General features: G+C 45.0%; 1 protein-coding gene across 5 annotated transcripts in view; it reads right to left on the bottom strand.

Moving 5' to 3' along the window:
* STS (steroid sulfatase) overlaps positions 1–12583 on the bottom strand; it is a 151643-nt gene that overhangs the window by 67135 nt on the left and 71925 nt on the right. For 4 of the 5 annotated variants that reach the window (XM_012782470.3, XM_012782471.3, XM_012782469.3 and 1 more), the window contains 4 exons: positions 10783–10926; positions 7333–7454; positions 7106–7228; positions 4371–4794 (listed from right to left, as the gene is read on the bottom strand). In XM_012782470.3, the coding sequence (XP_012637924.1) occupies positions 4371–4794; positions 7106–7228; positions 7333–7454; positions 10783–10922 (809 nt within the window). In that variant the 5' untranslated portion in view covers positions 10923–10926. The remainder of the gene's footprint in view (positions 1–4370; positions 4795–7105; positions 7229–7332; positions 7455–10782; positions 10927–12583) is intronic. The other variant, XM_075999257.1, reaches the window with a different exon arrangement.

Here is a 12583-nt window from a genome sequence, read left to right as displayed (position 1 = left end):
TCAACAGGTCAGAGCATTTCAAAACATAACAAGCTATAACAAGCGCCCAACCCTGGAAGCTGAGTGTCACTTCTGATGTGGTGCTGTAAGGGACATTGTGTTAATCTCCATGCTGGTTTTGCGGGATTGCTAGTAGACGAAGGGCTATATAAGCATGTCCAGCTGTCCAGCGAATGTGCCAAACAGCGTCCCGTGTGTGACACTTTGTCATAAATGGACTGGTCTGACGGTCGGCGTGGAGCGCCGCCCCAGCCTGGAGTGGCCGTGCTCCTATCACAACGCTCAGTCAAGCTCACCCACCAGGCAAGAGCTTCGGCAGTCATGCCGCCTGTGACCCGCTGGTGAGTCAGGAAATTAACTTAGCGTCACAACCAGATCCTTTTCTAAAGGAAGAGAACAGAGCAGGGTGGGACAAGAAAGTATCAGAGGTGACCACCCCGGTAAGAATAACAGATCATTTTAGGAAGCTCTTATTTCAGTCAGATCTGTGTACCTCTTATGAGTGGATGACGTAACATGTGTATCTTACGAGGTTCTTTAGCTTTTACATTAAATTGCCTGTTGGCATCACCTTCTAAAGAAATCTAGGTGACACACAATCGTGGCGTTTGTCCACAGGAGCTAAAACCCATGTATGCTATCTTCTACCCCCACAGTCAAGGACTCTCCTCCTCTGCCCTTCTCTGTCTACTTGCAGGAAGTCATAATGATCCTATCTGATGTCCCACCGTGTCCTAGGCTAGCAAAGGACAGTTCTGAACCAAGCGCCATGCCCAGGAGGCGGGTGGCCATCCCACGTCAGCCTGTGTGGGCTGACCTTAGGCACTGATCACTGGGCAGTATCTCTGTGCGAATAATAGTTGAAATAAAATGCTCAGGGTGTGATTGACAGCTTGAACTCACTCTCTCTCTCTCTCTCTCTCCCTCTCTGGAATTGCATTATGTCTGTCATCATGCCATTTTGCTGCCAGCAGGATCCGATGGGTTTCTGCAGCACTTGATGCCTGGGTGAGACCAGCTGTCAGCATAGGTGCGGCATGACGCAGCCACGCTTACCGGACTCCAAAGTTCACCCAGGCTGTAGGAACAATGCCCAAGCATAACCCATAGCCCTCCAGGAGCAAGCCTTGTCAACCCAAATCTGTGCAAATCATGACAAACAGCCCATGTCTGACCCGAATTCTGACAGACGGATAGTTAGTTACTTAGGGGACTTTTAGTGGTTCTCATCCACCCTGGGCAGGACCCTCCTTATTCTCTACATTAATCCTTGATGCTGCCCTAAATACACATGTCCTACAACTTCCGCTGGAAATCAATTTCAGTAATTTATCCCGTTGAAAATTAAATACATATATGTATACAAACAAACTATTTACATTGTTATCTTTAACATACTCTATTGTACTCTGATGAAAATACTAAAATCTTGGGCAACGATATACTTTGCGTCAACCCTTCCAACACAGTCACATATCACTTAACAATGGGGATTTGTTCCGAGAAACGTATCAGTAGGGGATTTCGTTCCTGTGCAAACATCCTAGAGTGTATTTACACAAACCTGGATGGTACACCTACTACAAAACCAGGCTATGTGGTACAGCCACAGCTCCTAGGCTGAATACTGTAGGCAACTGTGTAACACAATGGCGGGCATTTGTGCATCTAGACATGCCTAAGCATAGAAAAGGAACATTGAAAACACGGTATAAAAGACGAAAAATGGTGCATCTGTATAGGGCAGCTACATCGTAATCTTATGAGACAGCCATCGTATATGTGGTTCAATTAACCAAATGTCGTTATACGCTGCATGATTGCAATTTTATAATAAATTAGCCCCTTAGTTTTCATTTCTCATTAAATTGTGTAAATTCCTTCAACCTCCATTCACATCCCCTCCCCTCAAATAGCCCCTCATTTTTAAAATTGCAGTCTCGTGTTGACTTTCCTCCTGACATGCATGCCTTCTGCACTTAACGAATGTCTGTTAAACGTCAACTTGCCCCGAGTCTGGCTAAGTAGGTGTTTGCTCACACGTCCTTTTACGTTTTTGTTCCCGACTCTGCCCTTTCTCTCCAGCTGTTCATTATCTTTCCATAGGGGCTTTATTAAATGTCAGCAGTTTCCAAATGTAGTTCTCTGTCCCAGATTAACCTAAGCACTACGGCTTTTACTCCTCTGACACACTTAGCTTCTAATAAAATCTCAAATTTATTTTAAAGCTGAAATATTCCTCAGCTTTAAAGCAAATTTGAAAAATCACTGCTCATGGTAGATGATGCTACATGTTAACCAAGATGCGTTTCCTTTTCTTCTTGCTGTGTACAAAGGGCCACTGCACCTTAGCCAAGTGACGTAGGTGAGCCCTAAATCAAAGCAATATGCACTGCTCTCACCATGACATAAGGGAAAGTCTCCAGGTGACCCTCCAACTCTGTTCTCTTGCGGCTGCAATTGGACAGGCCATCTGTTGGGACGACAGAGCCATGAGATCTTAGCAACCTGGATCCCTGAGTCTCCACATGGAGCACAGCTTTGCTGGAGCACTACCCGATCAGTAATAGATTTTGTATGGCCAAGAAATAAATTTTCAAGTGCTAATCCAGTGAAATGTTGTCAGGCTTACCTGACCAACACAGAAATTGGTACCAGAAGTGGGATGCTAACCAAAAATAAAACTTCAATCGTGTGTGCAATCTGAGCAGCGGGGCAGCTGGTACACACAGTACTTACTCTCTGGAACCAAGTCCCAGAGCCTGAAACTAAGAACAGTTTTTAATATAAATGACCAACAACCTGTTTCTGTATTTCAAAGTTAAGTTACAATTTAGATTTTAAGAAAATACATTGAAATGTGGAGGTGATGTGAACTGTAGGAGTTAATCATTGTATAATACTTTTGCCTTATTTTTAGGGAGAGGATGTGATACTATCAAGTGGAACTTTTGTGTAAGTCACTTAAATGGTCTATTCAGACAGCCACGTCATGAGTGAGTTTCCCTCAGAGCCGTATAAAACACCTCTGTAATACCAGAGAGGCACACTGAAATCTGCCCCATGATTTACCTATTGCAGAGCCAACGATGTCATGGGTGCAGGCACAGTTGCATCTCAAGGCGAATGTGTTACCCTTATACTGTTTCATAACTGAAGGCAGGAGAGTGTTGGGGGAACCGTCCCCCATTCCAGACCTCCAGTAGAGCATCAATTCTTCACACACGTGAAACAGAAAGGGGAATGCAATATCTTCCATGTAAGGAAACCACCACGTAACTTTTGTAGAGTAAATTGCCTTTTATCTATCCCACCAACCCTAAATTAAGTAGTTTCTGCCTACCTTATCTACGTATTTTCTTCTTTGGCTGAGCATTTTGTCTCAGAAAAAAAAAAAAAAAAAAGGTTGTTTTTAAATTAAATCCCTGATAAACTTTCCTCCCATCACAGTAACTTCCCTTTCATCATCTGGAATGATTTTATAATTTCAGGTCATATGGTTAATTGTTATCTGTATCATCTCTATCTCCTTTATAATCTTTAAATCACCCAAGAAAGCCCTTCTAAATCTCCCCTACAGTTTAAGTCACCATAAAGATCGAAGCTTTGATGTTGAGATGAAATTTCCATTTTTCTTTCAAGTGCTGTCCTCTAAAGTTACAAATAGAACAAAACGGTTTTATTGGTTTATTTGCTTGTTTTGAATAGACAGTGCTCCTCATATAGCCTCATACTGCATCATTGTGTCTGTAGGCTCCACATGGCACATACTATAATACATATATGTACCATGTCTGTCTACCTTGCTCAGGACTGTTGGCCGGTCCTCGGTTCACGGTTATCCCCTTGCTGACGGCAACCCCCAAACTATGAACTCAATGGGACCCAACAGATCCGAAAGTGATAACTCACTTCACCTAGTTTTCTCACAGAGTATTTTTTTTTTTTTTTTGCCTAGAGATTGGCCCAAAATATTTCAGACAGATCTTTCCATGTTGTTTATATCACAAGGACAACTTCTAGACTAGATAGTCACCATTACCTTTCTTCCCTCGGGTGCCACATTTCAAGAGTAAAGACCACAGTGCTGCAAGACGCCTCCTCTGTCATCAGCAGAGATCACTTTGGCACGGCCTCCCCAGCCCAGCGACTGTGATGACAGCTCATGGCATGGCAGCTCTTTTCTGAGGCTACCAAATAGGGGCCACGTCCTTTTCCACCTTCCTCCTCCAGGGCCCCTGGCTAGACAAATACACTAAGTAGGGAAGGGATGGTGCAGTTGGCATAACCCTGCTCCTTCCCCTGCCTCCCAGGGACACAGCGGAGCATGCTTCCCCACAGGCAGTGCTGCAAGGAAAGGCAGTACCCACCTCCGAATGAAGTGGACTGCTTCCGATGTCAGCCTCTGGGTGAGATTGTCATAGGACATGGGCTGCTGGGTGATCTCGTAGTTCCTCATCAGGAAGCAGTTCAGGGGCCGGAAGTAGTGCAGGAAGCACAGGAAGACCACCAGGATGATGCCCGCCAGGACGAGAAGGCAGAAGAAGACCGTGTGAGGCACACGGAGCAGCCCCAGGCAGTTGAGCACGGCGAGGGTGAGGACGGTGATTCCCAGGATCTGCAGGGGTATGAAGACCAGCTTCTTGAAGGCCATGGTGAAGACGGTGCCCTCCCCAGGCTTGCAGTCTCTCAGGTTGGTCATTGTCAGCCCGTAGAAGTAATCAAAGCCGTGATGTAATGGGTGGTGACAAAAATCGGTCTTGTTGTAACAGTTCATCCCGAGGTGCCACTTCCCTGAGGAGACAAATTGCTTGGTGACACCGGTTAACGCCCTGATTCCAACACCAGCTTCTGACGCCCACACAGAACAGCTGGCTCCTTCTGCTTAGGGGCAGCTAAGGTCCCCACTCATAGGACCCTACGGTTTTTACTTCCTCTTCTACAAACACTAACGTATCAGCCACTCATGCTACTGGAAAATAAGAACTAATTTAGTGATTGCAAAAAAGAAAACCAACAAAAACTAAACCAGTGATTGCAAAAGAGAAAAACAACAAAAACAAAACCATGTAATGTCTTTAATAACAGGAAACAGAACTACATAGAAAAATACAAGATTTTTTTTTTTCTGGATAGATATTTTTCTAAGATATATCCTTAAAATTAATGTTTTAGAACCAGCATAATTTTGTGCCTTGAATGTTAAAAGTTGAAGTGAATTCTTACTCAAAAACCAACCCCTGGGGCATGAGGAAATCATACTCAGTAACTTAGCAATTATTTTAAACACCTCTGGAAATGTCTTATAAAATGTTAATTATGCCATGAAATTAATGAGTGCCTCATAAAAGAAAAAAAGAGACAATGGTTTTATAACAAGATGTCAGAGGAAAGAGAAGGGCCATTTTGCTCCTATGAGATTTTCTAGGATTTGTTCCATGACCTGACCTGCTTAGACCCAAGCCTGTCATGCCAAAGGGGAGAACACATCATTCCCACCAATGGAATAAAATCAACGGGAATGTCAACCGGGATAAATTCTGACACAATTTTATTAATAGTATTGAAAAATAAAACGAAAATCCTTGTCATTAGCATAGCATGTATATGTAGCTTTGTATAATCCCTTGAAGTATATCTGTCATCTTTCTATCTCATCCATCCTTCTGTCCATCCAATCATCTATCTACCTGTCTATCTTATCTATCATCCATTTGTCTGATCTACCCTATGTATATATGTATGTACGTATCTATTTATTGTTATCATAATCATCTGTCTTATCCATCATCTACCTCATCCATCCATCCATCAACCCCCATCTATCTATCCATCTGTCATCATCTGTCTCGTCTATCATCTATCTCATCCCTCCACCTATCTATCCATCAATCTATCCATCCATCCATCCATCCATCCATCCATCCATCCATCCATCCATCCATCCATCCATCCATCTCATCTACCATCTATCATCATCTGCCTTATCTATCTCATCCATCCACCCATCTATTCATCCATCTATCTTTCTATTATCTGTCTCTTCTATCATCTATCTCATTCATCCATCCATCCATTTATCTCATATGTCATCTATCCATTATCATCTGTGTCATCTATCTCATCCATCCACCCATCTATCATCTATCTTTCTATCATTATCTGTCTCTTCTATCATCTATCGCATCTATCCATGCATGTATCCATCCATCCATCTCATCTATCATCTATCCCTCATCATCTGTCTCATTTATCATCTAATCTATCCATCAATCTATTTATTTGCCCATCCATTCATCCATCTATCTCATCTACCATCTATCATCATCTGCCTCATCTATCATCTATCTCATCCATCCATTGATGGATCTATCCATCCATCCATCCATCCATCCATCTACCTCATCTACCATCTATCATTATCTGCCTCATCCATCTCATCCATCCATTGATGGATCTCTCATCCATCTATCTATCTATCTATCTATCTATCTATCTATCTATCTATCTATCTCATCTACCATCTACCATCATCTGCCTCATCTATCAACTATCTCATCCATCCATTGATGGATCTCTCCATCCACTCATCCATCCATCCATCCATCTATCTATCTCATCTACCATCATCTGCCTCATCTATCATCTATCTCATCCATCCATTGATGGATCTCTCCATCCATCCATCCATCCATCCATCCATCCATCCATCCATCCATCCATCCATCATCCATCCATCCATCTATCCATCTATCATCTACCATCTACCATCATCTGCCTCATCTATTATCTATGTCATGCATCCACTGATGGATCTCTCTATCCATCCATCCATCCACCCACCCATTCATCCATCTCATCTATCATCTATCCTTTATCTATCTATATATATACACACACACACAAGAACACATATCTATACATTAAAATAGCCCATGTAGGCACACTGTGTGCTAATCTGGGACTGAAATCATTTCATTCCTATTTAAAGTTGTGCAAAGTGTATGAGTGAAGTCATCCCAAAGAAGGCTGCTGTGAGGCCCTCTCACACTCTCTTGCTAACTTTGCCCAAGTCCACCCCCTCCTCCTCCTCAGAAGTCCATACCTATCAGCGCTGTTGAGTAGCCTTGATTCTTCAGAAGCCTGGCAAAGGTAATCTCACTGGGGGGAAGTCCTCCCGAAGCGGCTGTGAAGACGAAGACTCCAGCACGGTACCAAGACGCCATTCCTGAAGCAGGAAGAAAAGTCAACCCTTAGGAACCAGGAGAACACTGGGGCTGGGGGGCTGCCCCAATGGGGACAAGAGCCACAGCAATGCAGGCAGGAGGCTACCTGATCGCACGGGGTACCGGCCGGTCATGAAGGCCGCCCTGCTCGGTGTGCACAGGGGCGATGCTGCCAGGTGCTGAGTGAGTTTCGCTCCTTCCTTGGCCAACCGGTCAATATTGGGAGTCCTAGAACAAGAGAATCGGCATTTGTGATGATCTTCAAAATCAACTGTCCTGTGGTTCTTCGTGATGGGAAACCTCTAAATGACCAAAGGCAACTGGGTGATCACGTGGGCAAGAAAGACAATGTGGCAGGCAGAGGAGGTGAGGAAGACATGACACAGAACCAAGATTCAAAGTAGAGCAAAACCATGGAGATGTCTAAATGATCCAGGTGGGACATCTCCTGGGGGTCCATTCAAGTTCTAAGAGGGCTCTGAGCACCTGTTCCCTCCAGCCCTGGATTAGAAGAGGGGAATCACGTTGGGGAATGGACCACTTCAAGGAGTGAAGGTAGGAGATGAGTGAGGATCAGATTTCAGTCTTCTCCTGCCTGAGTCCCCCAAGTTAACTCTGTGCCCCCAAAAGAGAAGGCTCTAGGGTCAGCCTGACTCCTCTTTGCTAAACCACACATATACACAGTCAAAAGGAATCTCACAACCAGCTCTGATGAGCTTCTGCCTAATTTCCACATGCTCCTAGGGACAAGGGAATAATTAGGCTCCATGTGCCTCTACCAATGAACATCAATAAATGTGTTAACATGGTCCAGGAAAAAGGGACAGAAACTATAGTGAAGAAATGATATGCTGTCCCATCTATCTCATCCATCCATCCATCCATCCATCTCATCTATCATCTATCTATCATCATCTGTCTCATCTATCATCTACCTAATCTATCCATCCATCTATACACACTTTGTTGGCTTATGGTTTTTTTTATGCTTAATAAACACTGTTTTATCACTTCACTTCTAGGATGATGCATTATGCAAGATAAACCATCCTGGTGCCTTTTCTCCATGAATGGATTGGCTGATCATCTTCGGAAGTCATTCGGGAATTAACATCTTCCAGTTTTGGGACCACACCAAGCTATGTCTCCCCACATCCTCCCCCAGAAACCCAGGCCCCTTCCTCTCTGCCTGGATGGTCATCTTCCATCCTTCAGCCCTGGGCACAGATGGAATTTTCATGGTCAGCCAGTGGTCCCCCGTCCATGGGATGGGACTGATGTATGCGTAGGACAGTAAGTAGTCCCTATGCTCTCATCGCAGCAGCTTCCTCCCTATAAAGTGATGACAGGACTAATTGTGCTCCCCTCCAAGATGGCAGCCTGTGGGGTGGGAGGCTGCACCTTGTTCACTAGTCACACTAAGGGCTTACCTAGACCAGTGTCCACACAAAGTAGTGCCACAGTCATGCACAGAGGAAAATCATTTCACTGCATTTGTAATGTCAGACTAGTTTGCCATCTATTAATTAAGCATATGCATTCAACTGTCAATATTTCTGCTCTGCTTTTGCCTTAAAGGATGAGATTGCCTAGAAGACAGAAATTGTCTGTATATGTGGCTTAAACTTCATAATGCCTAGACTGGCCCATGGAAGAATTTGACTATTTTGGGGTATGATGTTATAAAATATAAAGTAAGAAATGTAATTCAGAAAGAATAGGACTCTAATATGGAAAGCAAGATAGATCTAGGGTAGATACTGCTATGGACTTTTTTCTGTGGGATTTTACAGATCAAATTTTCTTTTGAAAATTGGTAGAGATTTAGCCTCAAAGCCTTGATTTTAATTTTTTAATTATTAAGACATCTTAGTAGGAATGGGTACCCATTATCTCAATAACCTTAGGAATATATACTATTAAAAATAAATAAATAAAATGGAAAAAAGTAAAAGAAATTATGCCGATAAGAAAAACTAAATCAATAAGATCTGTGTCACAAATGTCAAAAAGTGCTCTCTAAACTTTTATAAAAATTAGGCAAAAGGGCATGGTGCAGAAAACACATGTGGTGTCAACTAAACTTTTAAAAGAACCTTGAGTACAGATCTTATCCCTGTGTATGCTTTTAAAAAATCTTACCCATGACATAGGCTGGAATATATGCCAAAAAACAAAAACCAACATTTGATGCAGATACATTTGGCTATGTCTTATGGGCAAGTTTTTCCTTAAAAGAATAATTTATTTAATTTTCATTTGATCTGATATGTAAGGATGAAATATACACTTTCTGATATGTAAGGATGAAATATACACTTTCCATGATGTTTTGTGACGTAGAAAAGATGAGAAGTCAGAGTGAATGACATAAAAATAAATCACGGCACCTGCCCATGGGCCCATGCCCAGCCTCAGATGTTTAGCATTCACAGATCCTACAAGAAAACTGTAATAACAGCAAATGATTTATTTCCCCATCCTCTCCTTTGATTTAGTTTGTATTGATCTTTTGTGTGATGAAGCTCTCAACAGAACTGTGTTTATGTCATTGTTTCCTCATTTTTAGGAAGAGAAAATGAAACTCTCACGTTGATATTTCACGACACAAGGACTTACTTTCCTGTTTCAACTAAAGGGCTCTTCGAATACGTCTTACATCAAGTCGAGTTTTGGCAGAGTGCTTTGGAACAAATACCCTCCTCTGGGAGGATGTTCAGAGGCAAGTGTCGGATGCTCCCAAGTCTACTTCCTGTTATGTTTTTCCAACTGTTGTGATCAAAAGTCATGCTATCGCAACATGTGACATCTCTCCGCATGGCTGTTTCTCAGTGCCCTGGTCTGAATGTATGTGTCCCCTCAAAATTTAGAGGTTGACATCCTCACCCCCAAAGAGATGGTGTTAGCAGGTGGGGCCTTTGGGAGGTGACGAGGTCCTGAGGGTGGAGCCTCACGGATGGGATCAGTGTCCTTATAAAGGGGACCCCAGAGAGCTCCCTCGCCCCTTCCACCACGTGAGGAAACAGCGAGAAGGTGCCATCTGTGAACCAGGAAGTGAGTCTCCACCAGACACAGCCTCTGCCATGCCGGGATCTTGCACTTCCAGCCTCCAGAGCTGTGAGCAACAAATACCTGCTGTTTACAAGCCACCCACTGGGTCCCGCGGTATTTTGTTACGGCAGCCTGGATGGACCCGGACAACCTGGGTGGCTGAAGAGGAAGGGCCTAGGTGGGTGGCAGAGTTAGGTATGGAGGTGAGAGTGGCTGGCTGGGAAGCCGGGATGGAGTGAGGCAGCCTCAGAACCAACCAGAACCATGCCAGAGACCAAAAAGAAAAGACAAAATAGGGAACAAAGGGGACGGAAATGAGAACATGTACAGGGCAGCATAGCCATGGCCCATAAGAAAGGAACACACAGCCATGCATGCAAGTGTGCCGCTGGGAGGGTTTGGAACGTTTCTTCGTGGTCTGTGTTCTTAGATCTCTGTTAACTGCCTCTGGGGCCCACTGCCCACATTCAGAGCCAAGTGTGTGCGCAAGAGTGCGTCGCCCAACCTGAGCGTCCTGTTCCCGTAGCATCCCGGATCCCCGATGCCGAGGTCGTCAGCCATCACCAGGACGATGTTGGGCCGCGGTGGTGCCGAGTGGCTCTGGGCTTCCCACAGGAATAGCAGCAGGAGGGGAAGGACTCTCATCTTCCTGCAAAAGGCAAGGAGACAAAGGGAGCTGAAGGATGCCGGCTGGGGCTTGCTGCGCCTCCACTTCTCCAGGGCCCTCCTTCCGCCTTGCACAGGTTCCAGCAGGGTCGCTCTCAAAACCTGCCGGCCCCTGACAATGGTTGCTGGGAAGACACTTGTCTAAGAGGTTGCTAGGCAAATAGTTTTATCCTCTTTCCCGTGGGTTTGTTCGCGAACCACACACTGCCTTCCCCGTGGCTAGCCATGACCTCTCCTTTGTGTTCTCAGCCAGAACGGAGGTTCTGTTACAAACATCAAAACACATTGTCCGCCCCCCATACCCCCCATCATGTCTTTGTTGAAGGCAGGCCCCTGCATGAGCTAAGCATCCTCTCTTTGAGTGCCAGAAAGACAGGTGTCTCATGAAGATCCAATTTTCAATGCCATCTCCTTTCTAAAATTAACTATGAGTTTCGGTTTAGTAGCTTTTTAAAGGGAAATGTATAAACCCTGTGAAACTGAGAGTGCACAGGGCCACCAGCCAGGACAGCTCTGTGTGTCAGCAAACGTGCCGAGGGAAGGGACTAATCCATCGTCTTTGTCTACCGTCCCAACACACGCTCACCTTATGGCATCGCGTGCCTTGCAAGAATAGCGGGCCGGAGGAATTCAGGGGAGGACGGCAGCTTGAGCACACACACTGGACACCCGCCTGTCTGAGGCCCTCTGACCGTCACACGTTCAAAACAGAGATTATGAATATGAAAAGCACTCTGCTACACTACGTGAAGACACATTTGCAACTGCATCTAAAGGCCACTAGTTTAGATGAATCTGCCCCTGTGCTCAGTACAGGTGAGGGGATGCAGAGCAACTTCCCACTGAATCCCTCGCGTGAAATTGCATGAAACAGCCGAGTTCCACAGGCCAAAGGTTGTGCCTATCTTTGAGCGCTTAACCTGATAGTTATGTTTTGAAAGAAATACGAAATGGACTATTTCTTTGAAACAAACGAGCAAACAAAAACATGCGTTAGGAATACAGACTTTATACAACCAAGAGGTGTTATGGACCACCTAAAGGCCAGCTTGAGGTCAACGACATTCAGATAATACCGTTTTGGTTAGAAAAGGCCTTGAGCATCGTGTATCCCAATTATCTTTGTTTCCGATGGGAAAACAAAGACCCAGAGAGTTTCAGTGAGTTGCCCTGGCCATACCCCAAGCAAACAGTGGTTTTTACACTAGAACCCAGGACTCTTCTCCCAGGTTATCCTGGGCATGGGACAGTATTCCGAGGGCTTCTCGGCATCCCACTTGGAGGAGACTTCAGCCCTTTTGAAATTCCCCCCACCGGTTTCCCTGACCACGGAATGACACCTGTCATTTTCCAGGGCTCTGGAGCAAGGACTTTCTTCCTGCTGGAGCCAGGAACACCAGTCAAACCCAGGCTGTCCATCTAATGCCCCAACAGGCACTGCCCACCCCACCTGGGTCCCACCACGTTGGGGACAATGCCGAGGACGCTGAGGTCTGCATCATGGGCACTGTGGCTCCACACTGCCAAAGCCCCTGGTGCTGCCCAGTGCCCGGCTGCTGCCCTGGCCACTCCCCCGCCCCCAAGCTGCCAGCTACGTGCTGCTGATGCCTCGTACTCCTAATGCTCCACGTAGGTCTCCA

The sequence above is a fragment of the Microcebus murinus genome, chromosome X (genome assembly GCF_040939455.1).
Source record: "Microcebus murinus isolate Inina chromosome X, M.murinus_Inina_mat1.0, whole genome shotgun sequence".
Classification (NCBI taxonomy): Eukaryota; Metazoa; Chordata; class Mammalia; order Primates; family Cheirogaleidae; genus Microcebus; species Microcebus murinus.
Note: the sequence above shows the minus strand (reverse complement) of the source record. Positions and strands in the feature narration are given on the sequence as shown.